The sequence below is a fragment of the Carassius carassius genome, chromosome 5 (genome assembly GCF_963082965.1).
Source record: "Carassius carassius chromosome 5, fCarCar2.1, whole genome shotgun sequence".
Taxonomy (NCBI): domain Eukaryota; kingdom Metazoa; phylum Chordata; class Actinopteri; order Cypriniformes; family Cyprinidae; genus Carassius; species Carassius carassius.
The window spans coordinates 8,013,009-8,037,277 of record NC_081759.1 but is presented as its reverse complement, the minus strand read 5'-3'; the positions used below and the strand labels follow the sequence as shown (position 1 = coordinate 8,037,277).

Sequence of the window (24,269 nt, the reverse complement as noted above, 5' to 3'; positions counted from 1 at the left end):
CTGGGTAACCATCAACCTGGCAGATAAAGTGGCGCTCAGTTAGTCTTTGTGGCAAGTCTCCCGGTGAGGACGACTTTCGGCCTTTGTTGCTCTCTTTCCTGGAGAAGCCTTCCAGTAAAGCAGTGATGACATCCTGCACGAAGACTTTTAGGGGCTTGTGAGGAGCAGCAGTGCAGCGGCAGTAAATGATGTGGGCATTCACCATGCTTACACTGAGAATGGCATTGAAAATTCTGTACCATTTCCTTGACCCTATGGGGAAAGAGGTGTCGACACCCCCCATAAATGAATTGTAGTCATCAACACAAACAGGCCTATTTATCTCCCTGTAGCCACTATCAGTGTGTTTGGTCCTGATGCGCTTTCTGACACATGTGTTGGAATGCAGTGTAGAGAGCATTGTGAGGCGCTTTGTATCATGCCACGCACAAGCTAGAATTTTCCCCTTCCTCATGAAGACTGGGTCATCTCCTTTGCTCAATGGTAACTGTTCACGGCTGAGGCCCTTTGGCATCCCCTTCCTCTTACTGCTGACAGTCCCACACAAACCCGAATCATTGCTTGCCAGCTCATCTGCTATGGCTGGCGAGGTGTAATAGCTGTCCATGTACACCTCATGCCCTTTCCCTGTGTACGGGGCCATCAGCTCACGAACAATAAGGTGGGTAGCACCGAAATTACTTGAATTGGGCCTACTTTGTCCAGTGTACATGGACCACTGTAGCACATAGCCTGACTTGGCTTCACTCAGAACAAATACTTTGTAGCCATATTTGTCTGGTTTGTTTGGGTTGTAAATTTTTAGGGTTGATTTCCATTTGAACGCAATGGTCATTTCATCCAATGACAGCTGCTTAGATGGACCATACATTGCTGAAAACCGGGGGATGACCAAATTGATGATTGGGCGGATTTTGAATAGCCTGTCATACCCTGGCTGACCCCTGTCAACACACTCCTCATTATTGGTGAAGTGAAGGAAAGACAAAATCATCTCAAATCTATTCCTGGACATCACCTTGCCAAATCCAGGTGTTGCTGTTGGCCAATATCCGGCCCAATAATCCTCCAACTCTGACTTCTCTACGAAACCCATACTCAAATGGAGAGAAAAAAAGGCTTTCATTTGACTGACAGTTACGTCAGACCATTGATGAAATCTGGAGTGTGGATGGAGTTGATGGGAGGCTAAAAACTGATGTGCGTAGCGATTTGTCTCATTTACAAGTAAATTCCAGAAATCATCAGAGAGAAAGAGTGATAGAAAATCTAGGGGCGAATTGGCACCGGAGATTTCTCTTTCCCCCAGATATCCAACTGGCTGATCAAAGGGCGTGATCCAACTTTGGTACTCATCCTCATTTGCCAAGTACTCAAAGCCGGCATTACCATCAGCTTGTGATAGACTATGCATAATAGCCCCTCTGCCCCGTGTCACAGCGATGACAAATACTCGCTGATGTTTAGGGTTGGGCATCGAAAACCGGTTCCAACTTGGAACCGTTTTTTAAAAAACGATACCATTGGAATCGTTCAGAGAAAAAAAAGTCGATTCCGATCATCGGTTCCAAACGCGTAGGTTTTTGGCGCATAGTGGCCACCGTATCTCCGGATTCGGAAGTGCTGTCCCGCGCGCGCTTTATCTTTTGCAGACATCAGACATGGAGCACGGTAAGCGGCGCTCAAAAGTGTGGCTTTATTTTACTTTAAAAAAACCTGGATCAGCACAGTGCAACACTTGCAGCAGACTTATTTCTTGCACGAGAGGATGCACTACTAATATGACGAAACACCTACGCCTGCATGGTATACAAACTGAGTGTAGCGTGTTTGACGTGCTGCGTAGGGCCACTGTCCCGTCCTCCTCGGGCAACACTTCACAATCGTCACAATCAGGTAAGGGATTGTAGTGTACACTAAATTGCTAATTGTGAACAACAACGTTGCTGAAATTATTTTTTCCCCTCGTAGGTGAATGTAGCATTAAGCAAATTGCCCACACTAGTAGCAGCAGTCCTGATATCATTGCTGCTAATGCTGAACCGATGCAGACTCCGTTCACATTAGCAGCAAAGCAGGGAAAAATGCCATCTGAGAAAATTGAAGAGTGCCACAGAAAAGTAACTGCATATGTGGTGAAAAGACTGCACCCCTTCTCAGATGTGGAATACCCTACGTTCAGGTAAGTTAAGTTAACTGTTTATGTTAATCAATGATTTAAGATTTAACTTGACTGAGTTAACATTCACAACATTTATTAAACATTAATGTATTAACTAACATGAACTAACAATGAGTAATACATTTGTTACAGTATTTATTAATCTTTGTTAATGTTAGTTATTAGAAATAAAGCTGTTCATTGTTTGTTCATGTTAGTTCACAGTGCATTAATTCATGTTAACCAGATTTTAATAAAGTATTAGTAAATGTTGAAATTAACATTACAAAGATGAATAAATGCTGTATATATATATCATATTGTTATGTGTTGTGTTCACAGGGATATGATCCATTCCATCAACCCCAAGTACACTCCCCCTACCAGAGACTATTTGGCAAACCAGTTAATCCCAGTTTGGTACAAGGTGGAAAAATCTAATGTAATCTCTGAGCTTGCTGATGTCCACTCTGTTGCCCTCACTTGTGACGCTTGGACTAGCATTGCTCAAGACCACTACCTAACTGTAACAGCACACTATTTAGTGGAGGGCAAAATGAAGCAAAAAGTGCTGCAAACAAAAGCTGTCTACACAGCCCAGACTGGACATGCTGTGGCAGAGGAGATCGGTGACGTCCTCAAAGAATATGGCATCTTTGACAAAGTAGTAGCTGCTACTGTGGATAATGCAGCAAATATGGACATAGCCATAAAAAGACTAGAGTTTGTGAAACTGGGCTGCTTTGCTCATACACTCAATCTTGCAGCACAGAGTCTCTACTCCCTGAGTGCAGTGACTCAGTGGACTGCAAAGATACGAGCCATCATCGTGTGGATGAAGAGGTCCTCAATGGCAAAGGTTGTTCTGAGAGAGAAGCAAGATCTTCTAGGTAAGAATCACTGAATGTTTCATTTGACCACTATGGACACTATATAATTAAAATGCCTTTTTTAATAGCATAAATTTTGCATGCATTTATTTTTTTTAAATAGTACAATGTCTAAATGTACAAAAAAAAACACACATAAAACAATCATGTTGTATGATGTTATATTATATATAATATCATTTGTTTATCTGTATTTGTGATTTTTATTATTTGTGTCAGAGCTGCCACAACACTCACTCACACTGGATGTGAGAACTCGATGGAACTCTCTCTACCTTATGATGGAGAGATTCCTAGAGCAATACCCTGCAATTCAAGCAGCCAGCTTGGACCAACGGCTGAGAAAGAATATGGAGAGGGACAGGTAGAGCTAGATAGGAGAGAGGAAAATCTGGGTATCCTACTGAACATATATATACAGTACAGCACTAATACACTAGATGAACAAAACACTAAGCAGCTTAAGATTCAGTCAACTTCAAGGGAGAGTCCAATGCTAGATAATTAAAAATGATCTAACAAGCAAGAAAAGCTTTCATTTTATATTATAAAATGTATCCTAATTGTCACACACAGACTTTCCAGGCTGTGTGATGAAGACTTCAGGAAGGCAGAGGACTTCATCAACTTGATGAGAGTTCTTTACACTTCCACACTTTGTGTATCAACTGAGAAGAACCCTACATGTGGACAGATCCTGCCAATTATTAAAAAGCTTGAGATGCACTTTACTGTGGTTGAGGAGGACACAGTATTTGTATCTAATCTCAAGAAGCAAGTTTGGGCAAACTTGTCCAAGCGATATCAGGTAACTTTCATTCAAGAACTATACATTAAATAATTATATTCCTGTGACTTAATTGTATATTTAAATACAAAAAATATATATTTTTCAGAGTGAGGACATCAGGAACTTTCTTGAAGTGGCAACAGCATTAGACCCACGCTTCAAAAGAAAAATTGATGGTGATGATGACGACGCTGTCTGGGACCGAATCAAGAGAGACATGATGACAGAATCTGAGCACGAGCAGGTTATATAATGACATTGAAGCTCAATCATTTAATGTCTCCAATTTAGTTATTAAAATGTTTGTTCTATAAATGCCAATTATGTTATTTGCAGTCAACAGAGGTCGATTGTGGGGAAAGCAGTGATGAGAAAAGGCATGAGAGTGATGAAGAGGAAGATGAGAATGTAAGCACAGAAATGCTGAAATTATATTTAGGATCTTAGCCTCTGTCTGCCTTTAGTAGATGTTTTTCTTTTAGCGAATAAGCCCATTCTTTGTTTTTGCAGCAACAACCTCCAAGCAAACATCCAAGAAAGTCTCCATTGGAGGAGCTTTTTGCCGATGAGGATGCAGAAAATATGTCATCAAAGCGGAGGACCATGTCTATCCAGGACCAAGCAGAGAAGGAGATGCAGATGTATAAGGAGACACCACCAACCTTTATGTCGGATGACCCTGCTGCCTGGTGGTGGAACCAGCGCATGACTTATCCTTTAATGGCAAAAATAGCTTTTTCATATTTGTGTGTTCAGGCCTCCTCAACACCTAGTGAACGGGTGTTTTCAACTGCCGGTGACACAATCTGTGCTGAACGTTCACGGATACTGCCTGAGAAGGCAGACATGCTGATATTTCTTAACAAGAATTGTTTTTAATGTATTATTGAGCTATTTTATGCATGTTCAGAGTGTCCAGACCAGCGTGCAAGTTCTGCATATACAAACCTTTTTTTCTTTATAAATCATATATTAATATTTTCTGGTGAAGAGGCATTCCATAATTTTCTCAGATTTGCTTTCAATTCAGTGCAGTTCTATAGCCACGTTTTCAACGCTGCTGATGTTAAACGTTACAACTCTGAGTGAAGTGAACCACTTCAGACACTCAGCTCGTGCGGCAGGGAACTGAACGAATCATTCAAACTGATTCATGAACCTATTCACTCGTTTGCCAAATGGTTTGAACAAGCCTTTGAACAGAGTTGACTCAAAAGAATGAATAATTCGCGAATGAGCATCACTCATTGCCCAGAGAAAAGTAGACGGCGCATTTGGAATAAACTGAAGCATTTATAACATTTATTGCATTGTTCTAGTAAACAAAGGAATTATGATCCATATTACAACCTTATTGCTTCAATGGACTAAACATGCTCCATGAAATGTCGTTCAGTGGACCCTTACCTTTCTAACTAAACCGGGATTTACAGCTGTGGATGTGTACATGACTCGTTATTACGACGGATCTGGTATGTACAGCGTTTCTAATGTTCATGTTTTTTATGTGTAGTGCTTACACAAATGTAGCAAATACAGTCTTTATAAGCTTTCCATTGAAAAACAGTGATCTGTCGTCGATGCTCGAGGCTTAGATCTTTATAATGATACATAGTTTGTCAAGATTAAATTTGTCCCGTTTCATTTAATCTATTCGTAAACACTGACACGTGCGAGTTTAGAGGCTTTCAGGACGATGGCGTTCTGGTGCTGGCTAAAAGGGTTAAATAAAGAACCGAGCCTCTACTTTTAAACAATATGCAACCTTTTAAGCAACAAACATACCCCAAAAAACATACCCATTCCACTTGGAACAGGGTCACTGTGGAAGCCCCATCCTTCTCGAAGGAGGTTTCCGAAGCAAATATGCTTATGAACATCCTTTTATGTGCATACGGAAAATTGGATGTGATTGTAACCCTCTTGGAAATGGCAGAAGTCTTCCGGGGAAACACAAGGCTATACCTTGGACACTCACCGGGGCCTCTCAGTGCCACTACACATTTGAGGGGAGAACACGGGAGGATACCAGCTCCACATGAAGGCTAAAAAATCTAGTGAATGTGTTGGGAGTCGCCCAACTGGCAAGTCTACAAATATCTGTCAGCGAGGTGCCATGAGCCAGTGCCCAGATGCAACACTTCTAGTAGAGTGAGCTCACAACCTGAACAGGCAGGGCACACCCTGTGCCTGATAAGCCAGGGTGATGGCATCCACAATCCAGTGGCTGGGTCCTCAGGATTACCTTGGCATCAGCCAGCCCAAACTCTATACACAGATCATTGACCAAAAATGAGTGCTCTTGAAAAAGGCCAATGCAAGCAGGAGCAGAGTTTTCAATGAAATACATTTTAACTTGACTGAGTGCAAAGGCTCAAATGGGCCCTGTTGTAATGTTTTAACCACTAAAGACAGGTACTAAGAGGCTATGGAGTGGGGTCGGGGAATATTTAACCTTCTGGACCCCCTAAAGAAACTGATGACCAGGTCATGCACCTACAGACTTTCCCTTCCACAGGGTCATGGATAGCAGCGATTGCACCGACATAGACTTTAAGGGTGGAGGAAGACATCCTTCGCTCCAGCCCTTGCAGCAAAAAGGAAAGCACAATCCTTATTGGGCATTTCCGGAGGTCTTCTTGACAAAAAAAACACCACTCTACGAACAGGTTTCACTTCAAGGCGTAAGCATGTCTCAAAGAGATGGTGTCCACTACCTCTTGGGGTTGGTCACCAATAATAATAATAATACATTTTATTTATAATCCGCTTTTCTCACACCCAAAGCACTAAAACAAAGTAAAAAAAAAACATTAAATTGCAAAATTCAATAATACAATATAAAACAGCAAAATTTATCAAATCAAAACCCTAATCAACAGCGTAATCATGATAAGCAATTGATGTATGCAATGGTTGTTTGGTTGTTGTTTGGTTGCAATGGTTGTTGTTTGAATGTTGTCCATTTGGACCAGCATGTGCTTGCCTCGTAAGCTCCATTTGAGATGGTTCAAGGCAAGGCACACTGCTAACAACTCTAGGGAACTGATATGCCCGTGAAGATGAAGGGCCCGTCCAAACCCCTGACACTGTATGCCCATTGTACGTGGCCCCCCAGCCGGTGGTGGAGGCATCCGTGTAAACCACAGCATGCCTGGACACCTGTTCTAGGGGCACATCTGCCCGTAGAACTTTAAGATCTGACCACGGGTGAAGGTTTGGTGACAGCCCAGTGTAACTTGGACCCGGTCAGTGCCATGCATCTGAGGGGAACAAGAGCCCCATCCGCAACTTTCGTGAAGACACAGTGAGACAGGATTCAGCCCGAAGGGCAGCAGGACCTTGTACTGATATGCCCATCCTTTGAACGCAAACTGCAGAAATGGTCTGTGGCGATCCCAATGAAAAAAATAAATAAAAATATTTTTTATAAATATATAATCTACCATGTAAGCATAAATTGTAAAAAAAAAACTGTTGGTATTTTACTGCCACTAGTGTTTATTTCAGCTGGAAACTCCTGTAAATAGTATGAATAGGTTAATATCTTTAGGAGATTTGCAAAACTCTAGGTAGAGGCATATTTTTTCAATGAGACTAGGTTGAGTGGAAATGCTAATGACTTTTTTGGTTTGAAATATTAATGATTGAAAAATGCTGCCTACTTTTTAAGAACAGCATTTAAAAACCCATGCAAAAGAAGCCTTGAATGCTAGCTACCTCAGGTTCACAGCTCATAGGTTTTGGAACACAGTGACAGTTTATAGGGCAGATTTTGGTATTAAATTCATCATTTTGCGATTAAAGAGAGTAATGAGAGAACATCTCTGAGAGTAATGCCAGTGTGAACGTTGATGTTCGTCTCTTGTGAGGCATCGCTTTGTGCACCATCATAAATTCTCAGCGGGCTATTTTGAAATTTGGTGATAGATGAGTGTGACTGCAGGACTCTAAAGCTACACGCTGAGCAAATCATCTCTACCAGGAGTTGTTTGTCTCTCAACCCTGATAAAATAACAACAGGAAGTGACTGATTTTTCCTTCTCCACTTTTGCAGACATGGTGAGCTGGTTTACATAGAGGGATCTTTGTCCCAGAAAAATCCTTTATATTAAGTGATCTACTGCATGCATTCATGAATGTCAGTTTCAACATTAAATAGTTGATATTTAAAGCCAGTTTTATTTCATTATCATTGATTATAGTTCACAATAATATTTAGAATTATATTTTATTTTTATATTGTCTGTTTTCACTTTAATTTTAGTTAGTTAGAAATAACATTTAGAAAATTTAGAAAATAATTGTAAAACTTGTAAAAATAAACATTTAAAATGTGTTTAAATGAATACTGACAATAAGTAAAATAAGTAATTTATTTATTTATTTATTTATTTATTTATTGTATTTAGTTATTTATTACTGGTTTTAGTTTTAGTTTTAATCAATGATAATAACCCTGGTTTGCAACTTTTCAAAAATACAGTAAAATTGGTGCTCCAATAAATATTTTTTAAGCAATAAAAACATAATCAAATGCACTTTTGAGATGTTAGATATTAGATAAATTATAATGTAACATAAAATTAATATTTGGAGAAAGCTTGTTGGAAAAACACATTATGATTCAATAATTTTACTTGAAATTACACCAGTCCAGTTCATCATGTTATTAGAAAAGAGGCTTAATATTATTTTATCATTGTGTTTGGAATAATGTATTTTTAAGCAGTATACTTAAGTGCAAACTAAATATTATGTTTTCAGACACTTAGGGCCAGATTTATTAAACAGGGCCAATTAGAGTTTAGCGCAATTAGCGCAATTCCATAAAAGCCCTGATGGGAGGGGAACATTTTGCAGGTGATTTACTAACAACGGGCAAAATAAAGAACACAGACAAATCCAAAATACATTTCCATAATGTACCAAGAACAGCACATATCACTGCCTGCTTTAAGACATGCTTTTTTGGGCATTAAATAATGGCCGAAATACCAGTCATTTGATGAGTGCAAACGTTAGTTAATAATGTTGCATGATTCATTTTAAAACTCTCCTCCCATAAAATTTGCGTCTGAAAGGTTAACTCCTACAAATGTATATTTAATAAGGTAAGCCATAAAAATAACTGTGTCCATGCCTTTTCAGCTCTAATTATTCATTGCACATCTTTAGTAAATCCTGACAGTACTATATTAACGCCAAAAGACAGTTTGTGCTGGCATAAGCTGTTAGTAAATCTGGCCCTTGCTGTACACTGTAATAAAAGTATATGATAAATAAATTACAGTCAATGGTCCCATTAGTCAATTTGATTATACTTAAAAAATAATATAAAATAATATGTTTTATAGTTTAAAGTTATATAAAAATGAAATTATCTGAACTTTAGAGTTTTGTTTTACACATTTAAGTGATCTTCAGTACATCTATGTATGTAATTTCATAATAACTTCTAATGGTTAAAGTGTACTGCTGAATTTAATGGTAGGCATTCATGATACACTAAAATATACTGTAATGTCATTTCCTTTGACAATTGGGTAACAGTTTATTTTACTGTGCCCTTGTTATGTGGAACAATAACAATCTGGAACAATCTCTGTGCATAAGGGTCAAGACCGGAAAACCATACTGGATGCCCGTGATCTTCGGGCACTGCATCACATACAGGAATGCTACTGTAATGGAAATCACAACATGGGCTCGGGAATACTTCCAGAAAACATTGTCAGTGAACACAAGCTACCATGCCATTCGTCGTGGCCGGCTAAAACTCTATAGGTTAGAAAAGAAGCCATATCTAAACATGATCCAGAAGCGCAGGCGTTTTCTCTGGGCCAAGGCTCATTTAAAATGGACTGTGGAAAAGTGGAAAACGTCTCTAGGTTACGTATGTAACCCTAGTTCCTCGAGGGAACGAGACCCTGCATCGAAAAACGCTTTGGGGAACGCGCCCAGCGTGAGCGACTCTGAATATCGTGTGTGATCAGTCCAATGGAAGAGAGTGACGTCACAGGCGGGGTGACGTAAGCGACCAGGAAGCTATAAAAGCACGTGCCACGCAGCTGGCGTCAGCTTCGAGTACCCTCAAAATGGCCTCCTTCTCTAATAGGGTTTTCAAGTACCCTCGAAATGGCCTCCTTCTCTAATAGGGTTTTCACTTCCTGTTCCATAACCAGACCCTACCTGGGGCCGACTATCGTCTGAACGAAACCCGGTGAATATTGGCGGCGCGGAGCCGAACTGAATACGGTAGCCTTTTTCTACTGTGTGCAGGACCCAACGAGATACATTTGGCAGTAGTTTCCAAGCTGCTAAATAATCTACTAAGGGAATCAGTCTCTCGAGACTGACTTCTGGTGTAAGAGACCCCCGCAGGGGCGGCGAGCATCTCAGCCCCGCTACGCGCACGGACGGAGGATACTGAGACCGATGCTCGTTGGGGGCCGCCGCCAGAGGGCGCTGAGGCGGGACGGGCACCGTGTACTGCGGTGTGTACCGCTCTACCCCAGCAGAGGCTGCCCTCTGAAACCCCGGGCTTTTGGCGTCAGGGTTTCTTGGCCGAGGACGTCTTAGCTTCAATAACTGCCCTGAGATCTAGCTTGGGCTTAGAAGACCTCGGCCCAAAAACCTCTGTTTTTGGGCCTCGCGATGCAAGGAGCTAGGGTCCTTAACCACTTCAGCTGTTATTTTGATTTTTTGGGAATTAGGCATATGCAATATTGGACCCACCGGTGGGTCCCCAGAGTTGATGTGGTTAAGCAGGTCGGCTTGGTACGCCTGTAACACTGCCATGGTGTGCAGAAACGCACCACCCTGACCTGCAGCCGCATACCCTTTGCCCACCAAAACCGACGTTGTTCTAAGTGGCTTTGAGGGCAATGCCGGGGCCTTTAGAAACGATGCCGCGCCAGGGGACTGATAGCTCTCGAGCGTCTGTTCCACCCGGGGCATCGCTCTATAACCGTGCTCTCACATCCCCACTACATTTCCATAATAATCAGACGAGGGGATGTAGAGGCGGGCCGAGAATGGACGTTTCCATGACCTGGCGATCTCTTCGTGCAGGTCGGGAAAAATGGAAGGCCCCGGCTGGGAGGTGGCTGACTTGCGCGCAGGAAGCGTTCGTCAAGCTTGCTTCTCTGCGATTCAGTTGATTTTTTCGGCGGGCCAATCGATGCTTAACTTGGCCACCACGCGAGTAACCACCTCCAAGAGCTCCTCATATTGTAGCGAGTGAGGTGGCTAATCCCTATCGACCGACTCCACGTCAACCTCCTCGGAGGAAGAGAGGCGGAGCGTCGATCCCTCTCCCTGAGTGGAAGGAACCGCTGAGCGTGCTTCCGACTCTAGGGATTGGGTGCCAGATCTGGCAGAAGTGGTAGGAACTGGCCCGTCTCCATTCCCTCCACCAGATCGACTTGCGAACCCCACGAGTGCAGCCGCCGTTCTGCCTCGGCAGAAGCGGGACCAGCACCGCGGGGAACGCTGGCGAAGGCCCCCTCCTCGAAGAGGGCTCTCCGGGAACGAAGCAGCTGCACCGACATGTGCTCACAGTGCGGGCAGTCGGCCCCCTCGAGAGCCGACTTAGCGTGCACACATGACCTATAAAGCGATTTGGAATCGCCATCAGAGTGCTTAACTTTAGCCTTAGTTTTTGGCATGTCTAGGAGCTCTTAACTGGACAGACAACAGTAAATAAGACTCACAAGACAAACAAATGACATTTTCACACAGAGCGCTTGCTGGAAGACGCGAAGCTGATGCCAGCTGCATGGCACGTGCTTTTATAGCTTCCTGGTTGCTTACGTCACCCCGCCTGTGACGTCACGCTCTTCCATTGGACTGATTACACACGATATTCAGAGTCGCTCACTCTGGGCGCGTTCCCCAAAGCGTTTTTCGACGCAGCTCGAGTTCCTGAAGAGGAACTGTTCTGTGGTCAGACGAATCAAAATTTGAAGTTCTTTTTTGGAAAACTAGGACGCCATGTCATCCGGACTAAAGAGGACAAGGACAACCCAAGTTGTTATCAGCGCTCAGTTCAGAAGCCTGCATCTCTGATGGTATAAGGTTGCATGAGTGCGTGTGGCATGGGCAGCTTACACATCTGGAAAGTCACCATCAATGCTGAAAGGCATATCCAAGTTCTAGAACAACATATGCTCCCATCCAGACATCGTCTCTTTCAGGGAAGACCTTGCATTTTCCAACATGACAATGCCAGACCACATAGAAGAAGGATCCGGGAACTGAAATGGCCAGCCTGCAGTCCAGATCTTTCACACATATAAAACATTTGGCGCATCATAAAGAGAAAGATGCAACAAAGAAGACCTAAGACAGTTGAGAAGCCTGTATTAGACAAGAATGGGACAACATTCCTATTCCTAAACTTGAGCAACTTGTCTCCTCAGTCCCCAGACGTTTGTAGACTGTTATAAAAAGAAGAGAGGATGCCACACAGTGGTAAACATGGCCTTGTCCCAACTTTTTTAAGATGTATTGATGCCATGAAATTTTAAATCAACTTATTTTTCCCTTAAAATGATACATTTCTCGTTTTAAACATTTGATATGTCATCTATGTTGTATTCTGAATAAAATATTGAAATTTGAAACTTCCACATCATTTCATTCTGTTTTTATTCAAAATTTGTAGAGTGTCCCAACTTTGTACAGTACCACATACTTCATGTTGTAATTGATGTTGTAATTGATGCAGTATGTGGTCTTGTAGAGTGTCCCAACTATGTAGAGTACTTTATATGTGCTTTGGCATGTTAATTAAGACATTAGTATAAAATAAATAAAAAATATATTAAAACACAACTAACAACAGTTTATTCCTTTGCATGTAAATCAGGGTCTCCAAAGTGGACCAGGCTTTGCTGAAAGTGAAAAGACCACAAACATGTTGCTCTCATAATATGGTTTGCTCTCTAATTTTAAGATTTTCAGGCTCTATTTTATGTGCTTTTTTCATGGAAGGTGCCTTAAGCTCTTTATACAGTAAGTTGAGAGTAAATGACGGTACAGCACATTCTGCAATTATTGACTTCAGAAAAACTAATGTGAAAGTCTATATTGGCTTGTTCTTGGCAGAGGTTCCCACAGCTTGTTTTTTTTTTTTCTTCTTCTTTCTTTCCACAGATGAAACCCTTTTGAAATCAGTGGTAAACTTAAATAACCCCTAAGATTTTAAATAATGTTCAAAAACATCATTCATTCATTCATTGTATTATTTACTTATTTATGGAAAGCATGCTTTATGAGACAATATTAGTTGGCAGTAGTTGGACATATTTTTTATGGTTTTATGTGCAAAATGACTGATGTAAGCAAATATTTGTGAAGATGGTTACCTTTGCTGCGGCGACGGCCCCTGTGCTCCGTGTAAAACTTGAGTTGAGTGTCATCATCCATTTCTGATCCAGAATCCACCTGACGGGCAAACACGCCACCAGCTTCAAAGAAAAACACAAAGACAGTTCTGTCATATAAATTCTGTCTAATATATTCTGTCATATCTGCTTATAAATTATTTGCAAACTATTGTTTTGTAGTTAACGCATACTCTATTTACAGATTGTAGTCTCCGCATTGTTTACTCATTAATAGGCCGTGTACATCTAATGAGTTCTTCATTCATTGTCACTGTAATTTACAACTTATTATTGTTTAAGTAGTTTATAAATACTAAGACAATGCATTTTATGCTTGTTTTTGTTGTTTGTTGTTTGTGATATTCTGGTGTATAGTTGTGCAGAATGAGTTGCATACCAATAAAAAATACATGCTCTGGCACTAATCAAAGTTACTATGAGCAAATAACTAAACAGAGATACTAATATTTCTGTATGCAAACACGTGTTTGGCAGTTATATGCATACTTTGACAAAGACTGTTCAATGTCACCTTGGATTTCAATAACCATAATAAAATAGAACAGCAGTTGTAAAACTATTCTTCATGATTCGTCTGTGCCTAATGAATGCCGTGACATTCATAAAGCAGTGTGATGTGTCAGTATATGTTGAGACTAACTCTTGTCACTGCTAGCCAGATCTCACCTCACTAACAGCTCAGCGCTCTGCAGAGATGCCATCTGGACCTTAAAACATTAGACATTCAATTCCAGCCATTTAGCGATACACGTGTAACACTTCCCATTCAACAACAGAGGAGAGTGTTTGCTGAAGTGAGCTTGACTCATGTTTAGGGTGATGCAGATCTCACGATTAGTGATGACTGGTTTAATTAGTGATTAGAGTGAGTCAGATCTTGTTTGGTCAATTGGTTCATGTCGCAAAAATATGTGGATGGCATTCCTGAAAAATATAAGCTCTATGCGAATTCTGAATGGATTATAGGCTATGTAGCCTAGAAAGAGCACTGCCTTTATAATCACTAAAAAGCTGTCTCTCGCAATCTCATTAAGTTTTGTTATGATTAAAACCTGTAGTACTATGTGAAATCAGACATTGAGTACCCCCATATGGCCAAAATGACATGATCATAACACCTCTGTGAATATTCGACTGAGTCGAATTGGAAGCTGAATGCAGGCTCCTCCAATCAATGCATCAAGTCTTTGACTATTTGGGGTCATCCCTAATTTAATAGTTAGTTAACAGTGAAAACTGGACATTAACAGTAGAACTGTATAGTAAAGTAAAGTGTGACCAGTATTTTGCATCCAAAAGTGGAAGCTCTTCACATATTTTCCTTATTTATAACAGCACAATAAAGAGTGTTGCAGCCAGTTGCATAAATATGCGAATATATTTAAAGACAGAGCCCTAGTTTATTCAGTAAACCACTGTTTAACACACAAATGCAATTTAATGCCTGCTGTACCAAAAACATATTTGTTTTACTGAAAACATATTTTTTGTGTTATTTCCAACAATACTGTACATTTATTTTTCAGTATTAATTCCTATATACATTATATCATATACATATATGGATATTTCCAGAAACGTTTTAAACAACTCCACTAGTTATTTGGATTTTATTTATTTATTTATTTATTTATTTATTTATTTATTTATTTATTTATATCTGCTATATGTGACTGTATTGGCACAGTTCTAGTGTAAATGCATACAAATGAAATTGTTTTTTTTTAAGTGACACTGTGAATGCAATGCCAGTTACTTTGCATTGAAGTGTCCACCAAATGCATACAATGTAAATGTTTAATCTATTGATGTCAGGAGAAAGCAGGCTGGATTCAGGTGCGGGTAAACTCAAGGCTTTATTCACAAAGCGGAGACAGAGAAGAAAGAGTCACGCTCCACAGGTTTCACTCGCAGTGACAGGATGAACAGCAGATGAGTCACGTTTCATAGGATTCACTCGTAGTGACAGGATGAACAGCAGATGAGTCACGTTTCACAGGATTCACTCGTAGTGACAGGATGAACAGCTGAAGCTACTAGGAGCTCTGGGCTTGTAAGAACTAGAGCAGAGAAATAAGCCAAACACACTGGAGCCTGAGGACAAGACACGACAGGGTGAGTACAAAGAACTGCTGGATGATCGGAGCTATTGGAACGAATAACAACAGTCTGACAATAGACAGAGAAACACAGGGAATAATAAAGGGGAAAAAATTAGAAGGACATAGAGAACAGGTGGCGAGCAATTATGGTTAACCACGGGGAACAAGGGAGGTGGGGAAAACACAAACAGGCAGACGTGGTGAGCAGTCACCATCCCAACACACACACCCACACCAAAAAGACAGGTGATTAGCCCCGAGACCCGACAGTACCCCCCCTCCCAGGAGCGTCACCTGGCGCTCTAGGAAGGGGCCTACCTCGATGCCGCCAGAAGTCCTCAATCAACGAACGGTCCAGAATGTCCCGGGACGGCACCCAACACCTCTCCTCTGGACCATACCCCTCCCAGTCCACAAGATACTGAAACCCCCTGCCGCGGCGCCGCTCATCGAGTAATCTCTTAACCGTATAGGTAGGAGATCCATCCACAAGACGAGGGGGTGGGGGGGTGGGGCGACTGCAAGCAGGATTAAGGGGGGAAGAGAACACAGGCTTGACCCTGGAAACATGAAACACCGGGTGAACCCGACCAAGAGTAGGAGGGAGCTTGAGCCTGATCGCCACCGGACTAACCACCTTGGTGATGCGGAAAGGCCCAATGAATCTGGGTGCCAGCTTACGAGAAGGCGCCCGGAGAGGCAGATCCTTGGTAGAGAGCCAAACCCGTTGACCACACACATAGGTAGGAGGAGAGGACCGGCGACGATCAGCTGCAGCCTTGGTTCTGTCAGAGGCTTGGACCAAAATCCTCCTGACTCTCTCCCAGGTGCGACGGCAGCGCTGGACGAAAGCCAGGGCGGATGGAACCGCTGCGTCGGGTTCCTGTGATGGGAACAGAGGAGGATTATAACCAACAGCACACTCAAAAGGGGACATACCTGACGCGGCCGCAGGAAGGGTGTTATGGGCGTATTCTGCCCAGGAGAGCTGCTGACACCAGGAACTCGGATTGTTGGATGCTAGACAGCGGAGCATTCTTCCTAGATCCTGGTTGGCCCGCTCACACTGCCCATTGGTCTGAGGATGAAAACCAGATGACAGACTAGCAGAGGCCCCAATCTGTCTACAAAATTCCCTCCAGAACCGGGAGACGAACTGGGGACCCCTATCAGAAACCACATCCACCGGTAACCCGTGGAGACGGAAGACGTGATCCACCACCAGTTGGGCGGTCTCCCGGGCGGAGGGTAGCTTGGGCAGGGGAATAAAATGAACCGCTTTGGAAAAGCGATCCACCACCGTGAGAATTACAGTGTTTCCCTTCGACGGAGGAAGCCCAGAGACGAAATCAAGGGCAATGTGTGACCAAGGACGGGAAGGGATAGGGAGAGGATGCAGTAGACCATCAGGAGGGCGATTGACAGGCTTACTTTGGGCACATGTGGGGCAGGCCAACACAAACTGTCTAACATCTGCGGCCATAGTAGGCCACCAAAAACGCTGTCGGATGGCAGACAACGTTCTCCGAATACCTGGATGGCAGACTAACCTGGATGAGTGACCCCACTCAAGGACCTCAGAGCGCAGCGCAGCCGGCACCAGCAACCTGCCCGCCGGACACTCTCCCGGCACCTGCACCCCTCGACCGGCCTCCTCAACTCGCTGCTCGATACCCCACGAAAGAGCCCCGACCACCACCCCCTCAGGAAGGATGGCCTCGGCCGCAAACTCTCCCCCCGGAGCACCGAACAGGCGAGAGAGGGCATCAGGCTTGGTGTTCTTTGATCCCGGCCGGTACGAGAGGGTGAAATTGAATCTGGCAAAGAAGAGCGCCCAGCGGGCCTGACGCGAGCTCAGCCTCTTGGCCGAACGGATGTATTCAAGGTTCTTGTGATCCGTCCAGACCAAGAAGGGCTGCGCTGACCCCTCCAACCAATGACGCCACTCACCCAAGGCCAATCGTACCGCCAGCAGCTCTCTGTTGCCGATGTCATAGTTACGTTCTGCAGGGCTGAGACGACGAGAGAAGAATGCACAAGGATGAACCTTCCCATCATGGAGGGAACGCTGAGATAGAACTGCGCCAACCCCAACGTCAGAAGCATCAACCTCGACAATGAACTGGGCCTCCGGATCTGGAACCATCAGAATAGGTGCAGAGACAAAACGGGACTTTAAAATGTCAAAGGCTACCTGCGCTTCCCGGTTCCACCTGAAAGACACCTTAGTGGAGGTTAAGGCTGTCAGCGGTGCAGCGATCTGACCAAAATTCCGGATGTAACGCCGGTAGAAGTTGGCAAAACCCAGGAAACGCTGCAGAGCCTTCCGGGAGTCAGGGACCGGCCACTGGGCAACAGCTTCAATCTTAGCGGGATCAGGCTTGATCCCCTCCGTAGAAATAATATGGCCAAGGAACGTAACAGACTCAGCGTGGAATTCGCACTTCTCCGCCTTGACAAACAACTGGTTCTCTAGTAACCGCTGGAGAACCCGTCTGACATGCTGGGTGTGTAATTGGAGAGAAGAAGAAAAAAATCAAAATATCATCCAAATACACAAAGACAAAATGATTAATCATGTCACCCAACACGCTGTTGACGAGTCCCTGGAAAACGGCTGGAGCATTGGTCAGACCAAACGGAAGAACCAAGTACTCGTAGTGTCCCGAAGGGGTGTTAAATGCCGTCTTCCACTCATCCCCCTCCCGAATGCGCACCAAGTGGTAGGCGTTGCGCAGGTCTAACTTGGTGAAGACCCGAGCTCCCTGTAACAATTCAAAAGCAGAAGACATTAAAGGTAGGGGGTACCTGTTCTTGATAGTAATGTCATTCAAACCTCTGTAATCAATACAAGGGCGCAGGGAGCCGTCCTTCTTCTGAACAAAGAAAAACCCTGCACCAGCGGGAGAGGAGGAATGGCGGATGAGCCCAGCCTGAAGTGATTCACGTATGTACTTGTCCATGGCCTCTCTCTCTGGACCTGAAAGGGAATATAAACGACCCTTAGGCGGAGAAGAGCCCGGGAGGAGATCAATGGCACAGTCGTAGGGGCGATGCGGAGGTAGCGAGGTGGCCCGGGCCCTACTGAAGACCGCCCGAAGATCGTGGTACTCCGCCGGAACACCAGTCAGGTCAGAGGGATCCTCCTGAGGAACACAAGACACAGAGACAGGACAAAAAGCAGCACCCAAACATGACACGTGACAAGACTGACTCCAGGCTAAAACAGAATTATAGACCCAATCAATGTGGGGATTGTGCTTGTGCAACCATGGGTGTCCCAGAACTAAAGGAGCCTTAGGGGAATCAATAATAAACAGTTCAATCCGCTCATGATGACTGCCAGCAATATGGAGGTCTATCTTGGGAGTGACGTGGGTGATGGTGGTAAGGGGACGGCCAGCTAATGACCATGCTGAAACGGGGCTAGCCAAAGGAACAAGCGGGATCTTCCAACGTTGAGCAGAGGCAGCATCAAGGAAGTTCCCCTCAGCCCCTGAGTCCACAAGGGCGAGTCCAGTGTGTGAATGACTCTGGAAGGAGAGTTGGAACGGCAGCTGAGTGCGTGTTGCAGGAGAGCTTGAGCTGAGAACAGTGCCCACCAGGACGCTCCGCCTCACTGGTGGACCCTGGCCCTTTAATGGGCACTGAAGGGCGAAGTGGCCTCCCTTGCCGCAGTATAGACACGCCCCCGACAACAGACGCTCCTGCTTCTGCCGTGGTGTAAGCCGTAGACGACCCAACTGCATGGGCTCCTCCTGCGAGGGCTGTCGGCTGGCTAAACTGGCTGAAGAGAGCTCTAGGTGGCGCCACGGGGCGGGTGTTTGCCGTTGTTTGCGGCGCCGGCTGAGACGACCCTCAATGCGGAGCGCGAGACTAATGAGCCGATCCAATTCCCGCGGGAGTTCTATGGCCGCGAGCTCATCCGAAATGGCGAAATCCAACCCCTCAAGAAAACGAGCGCGCAGCGCGCTCTCATTCCAGCCGCATGCCGCAGCTAAAGTCTGGAACTGGATAGCATAGTCAGTCACGGAGCTCCTCCCCTGAGACAGTCGTGATAACTGGGCCGCCGCCTCGTCACCCTGAGCAGAGCGATCAAACAATTTGGCCATCTCTTGACTGAAAACCGCGAAGGTGGCACAACAGGGAGCCCGCGATCTCCAAACGGCGATACCCCATTCGCGGGCACGGCCCGAGAGGAGTGTAAGGACGTAAGCCACCTTGGTCTCTTCATTAGCGTAACGCCGGGGCTGCAGAGAAAACACCAGCGAGCATTGGGAGAGAAACGCTTGACAGGCGTTAGGATCGCCATCGTAGACCGGTGGATTGTTGGCATGGGGTTCGGACTCGTGTGACATACCGGTGTGAGGAACGGGACCCCGGCTCGTTGCCTCTTGCTGAAGATCGTCCACCCGTGTGAGGAGTTCGGAGACTCGGGCACTGAGAACTTCCACATCCAGCGCGGTGGTGTTGAGCTGAGTGGCATGCTGCCCGATCAACACTCTCTGTTGAGCGAGAGCCGCGCGAAGCGGACCAGATCCCGCTGAATCCATAATATGGTCAGACTGTTCTGTCAGGAGAAAGCAGGCTGGATTCAGGTGCGGGTAAACTCAAGGCTTTATTCACAAAGCGGAGACAGAGAAGAAAGAGTCACGCTCCACAGGTTTCACTCACAGTGACAGGATGAACAGCAGATGAGTCACGTTTCATAGGATTCACTCGTAGTGACAGGATGAACAGCAGATGAGTCACGTTTCACAGGATTCACTCGTAGTGACAGGATGAACAGCTGAAGCTACTAGGAGCTCTGGGCTTGTAAGAACTAGAGCAGAGAAATAAGCCAAACACACTGGAGCCTGAGGACAAGACACGACAGGGTGAGTACAAAGAACTGCTGGATGATCGGAGCTATTGGAACGAATAACAACAGTCTGACAATAGACAGAGAAACACAGGGAATAATAAAGGGGAAAAAATTAGAAGGACATAGAGAACAGGTAGCGAGCAATTATGGTTAACCACGGGGAACAAGAGAGGCGGGGAAAACACAAACAGGCAGACGTGGTGAGCAGTCACCATCCCAACACACACACCCACACCAAAAAGACAGGTGATTAGCCCCGAGACCCGACAATTGACAGTTTATTTGTGTCTTTACAGACACTGTATTTCTGGCTTTATTTCTTCTGGCTTTGCTTTGTTTCTCTTTTGATTATAATTCTTTCTCTAGCTAAGAGTCACACTTATTAAACAATCACACCATCAAATCTAACAAGCTACTTCCCAAGATGATGCCAATTTGTGGTGAAAAAGCTATCCTTGGTTGCTTGGTTTTAAAAATGTGTAACGTTTGATCAAGTTGACATGTGTCCTTGCAGAAAAAAAAAATGCAATTAAAAAATAAAATAAAATCGAAAATAAAAGTCAAATAAAAAAATAAAAAAAATCTTACAGTACACAAGTATCTAAATGTGTCCAATACATCACTGTAAAGTTGGTGTAATAAAAGAACAGAAGAACTTCATGTCTGTGTTATGATTTATTCAAGGTCTGAGCAATAAAACACTGCTGTCTGCCTGTGACTTGAGGACCTCAAACACAATTACATGCTAATAAAGAAAGACCTGGAGCGGTATACCCAATTACCAGACAAATCCACCTCCATCTCAGACAGGAGGCCAGCCAGTTTAGTTGTGTGTTAAGAAACATACTTGAAATGCAGTATCAAAGCTATTGAATTCAATGTCTCAGAAGATGGAGAAAACAGAGATGAGAAAATAGATATGTAAATGAAAAGTGAAGAATAAAAAAAGTAATTTCAAGAGAGGTTAACATTAATAAACAAACAGAGATTACAGAAAAACCTCATCTGTTGCCTTTCACATCTCAACAAACAGGTTTTCTTGTTTATCTAGCAAATAAATTCTGTTTGGGAAAACAAAATTAGCATGTGTGATGAAATGAGGGAGAAATTGCTCCTGAAGTTTCCCTTTAGCAGGTTTTCTTTCAAGGCCTGTAGGATTATTGAGCGTCTGGAATTAAAAGAGTGGTTTTGCTTGATTGCATTGCATGCTGGGAGCGCACACTTCACAGAGCTTTATGGAAGGCAGGGCACTCGAGAGGCGTTCTCCTAACTACAGTATAGAGCAATCACAGAATATGTCAAACGGATGATGAACAGCTTAGAAGAAAAAAAAAGAAAAAAAAAAAAAAACCTCCGCGAGCCTCTGAAGGCCTCAATGAACACATATATTTACTCAGAATGATAAAGTGTACATGTGCAACTGTATAGCATGCAAAAAAAATCTAAATATTGAGAAAATTGCCTTTGAAGTTGTCTAAATGAAGTTCTTAGCAATACATATTACAAATAAAAAATTAAGTTCTGATATATTTACAGTAGGAAAGTTACAAAATATCTTCATGGAACATGATCTTTAGTTAATATCCTAATGATTTTTGGCATAAAAGAAAAATCTATAATTTTGACCCATAAAGTGTATTTTTGGCTCTTGCTACAATTAATTTGTTGTAATTTCATATACATCAAAAATGTAAAATGAATTCCTATCAACAACTCAAAAGGAAACATATATTTAATCAACATAAAGATACAAAATAAATAAATAAACAAACTGTTCTAAATACACCTAACTGCAGCTTTTTATTCTGCTTGGAGAAGTTTAATTGTTGTCTCTTTCAAACAGAAGAGAGATTGAGAGAGTTTAATTGTATAATTGTGAGCAGAATTAAAAGAACAGAATGGGACAACAGACAGACGGAAATTTATTAACAGTGAGAAAGATTTTTGATTAAAGAGGGAAACATCATTGAGTTGTCTGGATTTGGGTTCCCTACAGGGACAAGCGTGTTGGCTGGCGGTTTCCTTGTATCTGCTGTCAGGAACATCTTCACTTTTTCTGTGGTTGTTCCTCCTATTTCACCAAAACGCTCCTCCTGGACAGCTGCTAAGTACTGGGCTGGCTTAGTTTGACTCAGTGTAATAAAATAAAGGCAGTTATTAACAATGCTCTTTGCTGTTCAAAAAGGCAAAAAGAGAGAGCTCCCAATGCATGCAGAAAGACAGACAGATTTTCCCCATGAATGACAGATTAAGGCGACTGATCCCCAGGATCAAACAGTCAAAACACACATCAGAAAAGCCTGTGGGAACCTCTCAGTCCACAGACCACACAGAGGCAGTTTTAATGAAACCCATAGACATGTTTCAAAGCACTGCAGATTTAATTTGACAAAAAAAAAAAAGACCAAATTGCTAAGTTCTATGAGACTCTTCTGATACCATAAACTCTTGAGATGTCTTTGACTCAGATCACTCAAATTAACACATTTCTATCAGTGTTGTCTCACTGTGTGTGTGTGTGTGGGGGGGGGGGGGGTTGGTGGGTTTTTGTGTGGTTGGTTGGGTGGATTGGTGCATGAATGGATGGATGGACGGATGGTGTGTGAGTGTTTGTTTGGTTGGGTGGATGGATGCATTGATGGGAGGGTGGATAAATGATAGATGGATAGCTAGATGGTGGCTGGATGTGTGGGCGTTTGGGTGGATTTGTGGATGGATGGATGAATGTGGGTGGGTGGATGGATTGATAAACATTGATGGATGAGTGGAGATTGATTGATTGATTGATTGATTGATTGATTGATTGGTTGGTTGATTGATTGATTGATTGCATGAGCAAAGACAAGAGTGACTGTGGCAAGGATCTCCATAGGATGTTTATGTAATGGACATCTGATGGGCATACAGAGCTCGAAATAACAAGAAACTAACTTTATTCAATAAAACAAACAATTTCTTGTCTGATGAGTCAATAATCAGCACTTTCTGTCATGAGGCCTGCAGAGTTCTCATGTTATTTGCTATTGGCTATTTTCAAGACTCATATTAGGAAACAGCAGGACAGATGGGCAGTGTCCACCACAGAATGGGAGACCTAGACACATAAACTGTGTGTGAGATTACACCTATTGTGGAAAATGGTTCTTGTATTACTAGAGTGAGTATAAAACAGCTTATAAGGCCACTAACATGGTGAGCCACAAAAATAATTTGCTTTCAAGTTCTGTTGTGACTTCATAACAATGGGAAATATTGTTACTATAGCTTGATGGTATCATGGCCCCTTTAAACAACATTTCATGACACAATACAATCTGAGCCCTCCCTCTGGCTGAGCCTCTAAAATTAAATTAAAAACAGTACCTGGGCAGAAACAATAGGCTGTTTTGTCTTAATGGATGTCAGTGGAGGAGATGCTTTGGTAGACTATATAAACTGCTTTAGTGCAAAACAGCCTATTATTTAATAAATCAACTGCTTATCTTCTAATCCTCAATATGTTTGAATGACATTCATTTTTTGAGTGAGCTCTCATATCTCTTATAAGAGAGGAGTCATGGATAACTCTATGCATGATTCATTTCTAGTGGTATCCGCACTTGGTGACTGACAGCCATAAAACTCAATGATTCCAGGGCCATTACATGAATTTTATTTTGAGAAGGTTTAAATGATTCCTCAGATACAAAATAATATTTGTATAATAATACAATTAAATAATAATAATTGTAATATTTATTTTTGTAATAAAATAACCATAAATAAAGGTTCTGTTTCTTTTCTGACAGTTAGCTGTGCGAATACGAGGTGCTGAGAGACACAATGGAGTCTGTGTTTATGTTCCTTTGAATGCTTGAGCTCTGTCGTTTTTGCAGCATTCAACAGCCAATTGAATCCAGACATTGGCAGTGGGAGAGGCTGGTTCCTGGCAAGTGATGACCCAGCGGTGCAGCTGAAAATCAAAACACACCTCTGGCTTCTATTGGAGACTGTAAGACTCAGCCAGGAGTCATTTTGGATAAAATGACCTTCTTTGTTTGCCTCTTAAA

General features: G+C 43.1%; 1 protein-coding gene across 1 annotated transcript in view; it reads right to left on the bottom strand.

Moving 5' to 3' along the window:
* The window catches only part of LOC132140726 (astrotactin-2-like), a 534,505-nt gene that overhangs the window by 253,590 nt on the left and 256,646 nt on the right, over positions 1 to 24,269 (bottom strand). The window contains exon 5 of the mRNA XM_059549640.1: positions 13,213 to 13,314. Within this exon, the coding sequence (XP_059405623.1) occupies positions 13,213 to 13,314 (102 nt within the window). The remainder of the gene's footprint in view (positions 1 to 13,212; positions 13,315 to 24,269) is intronic.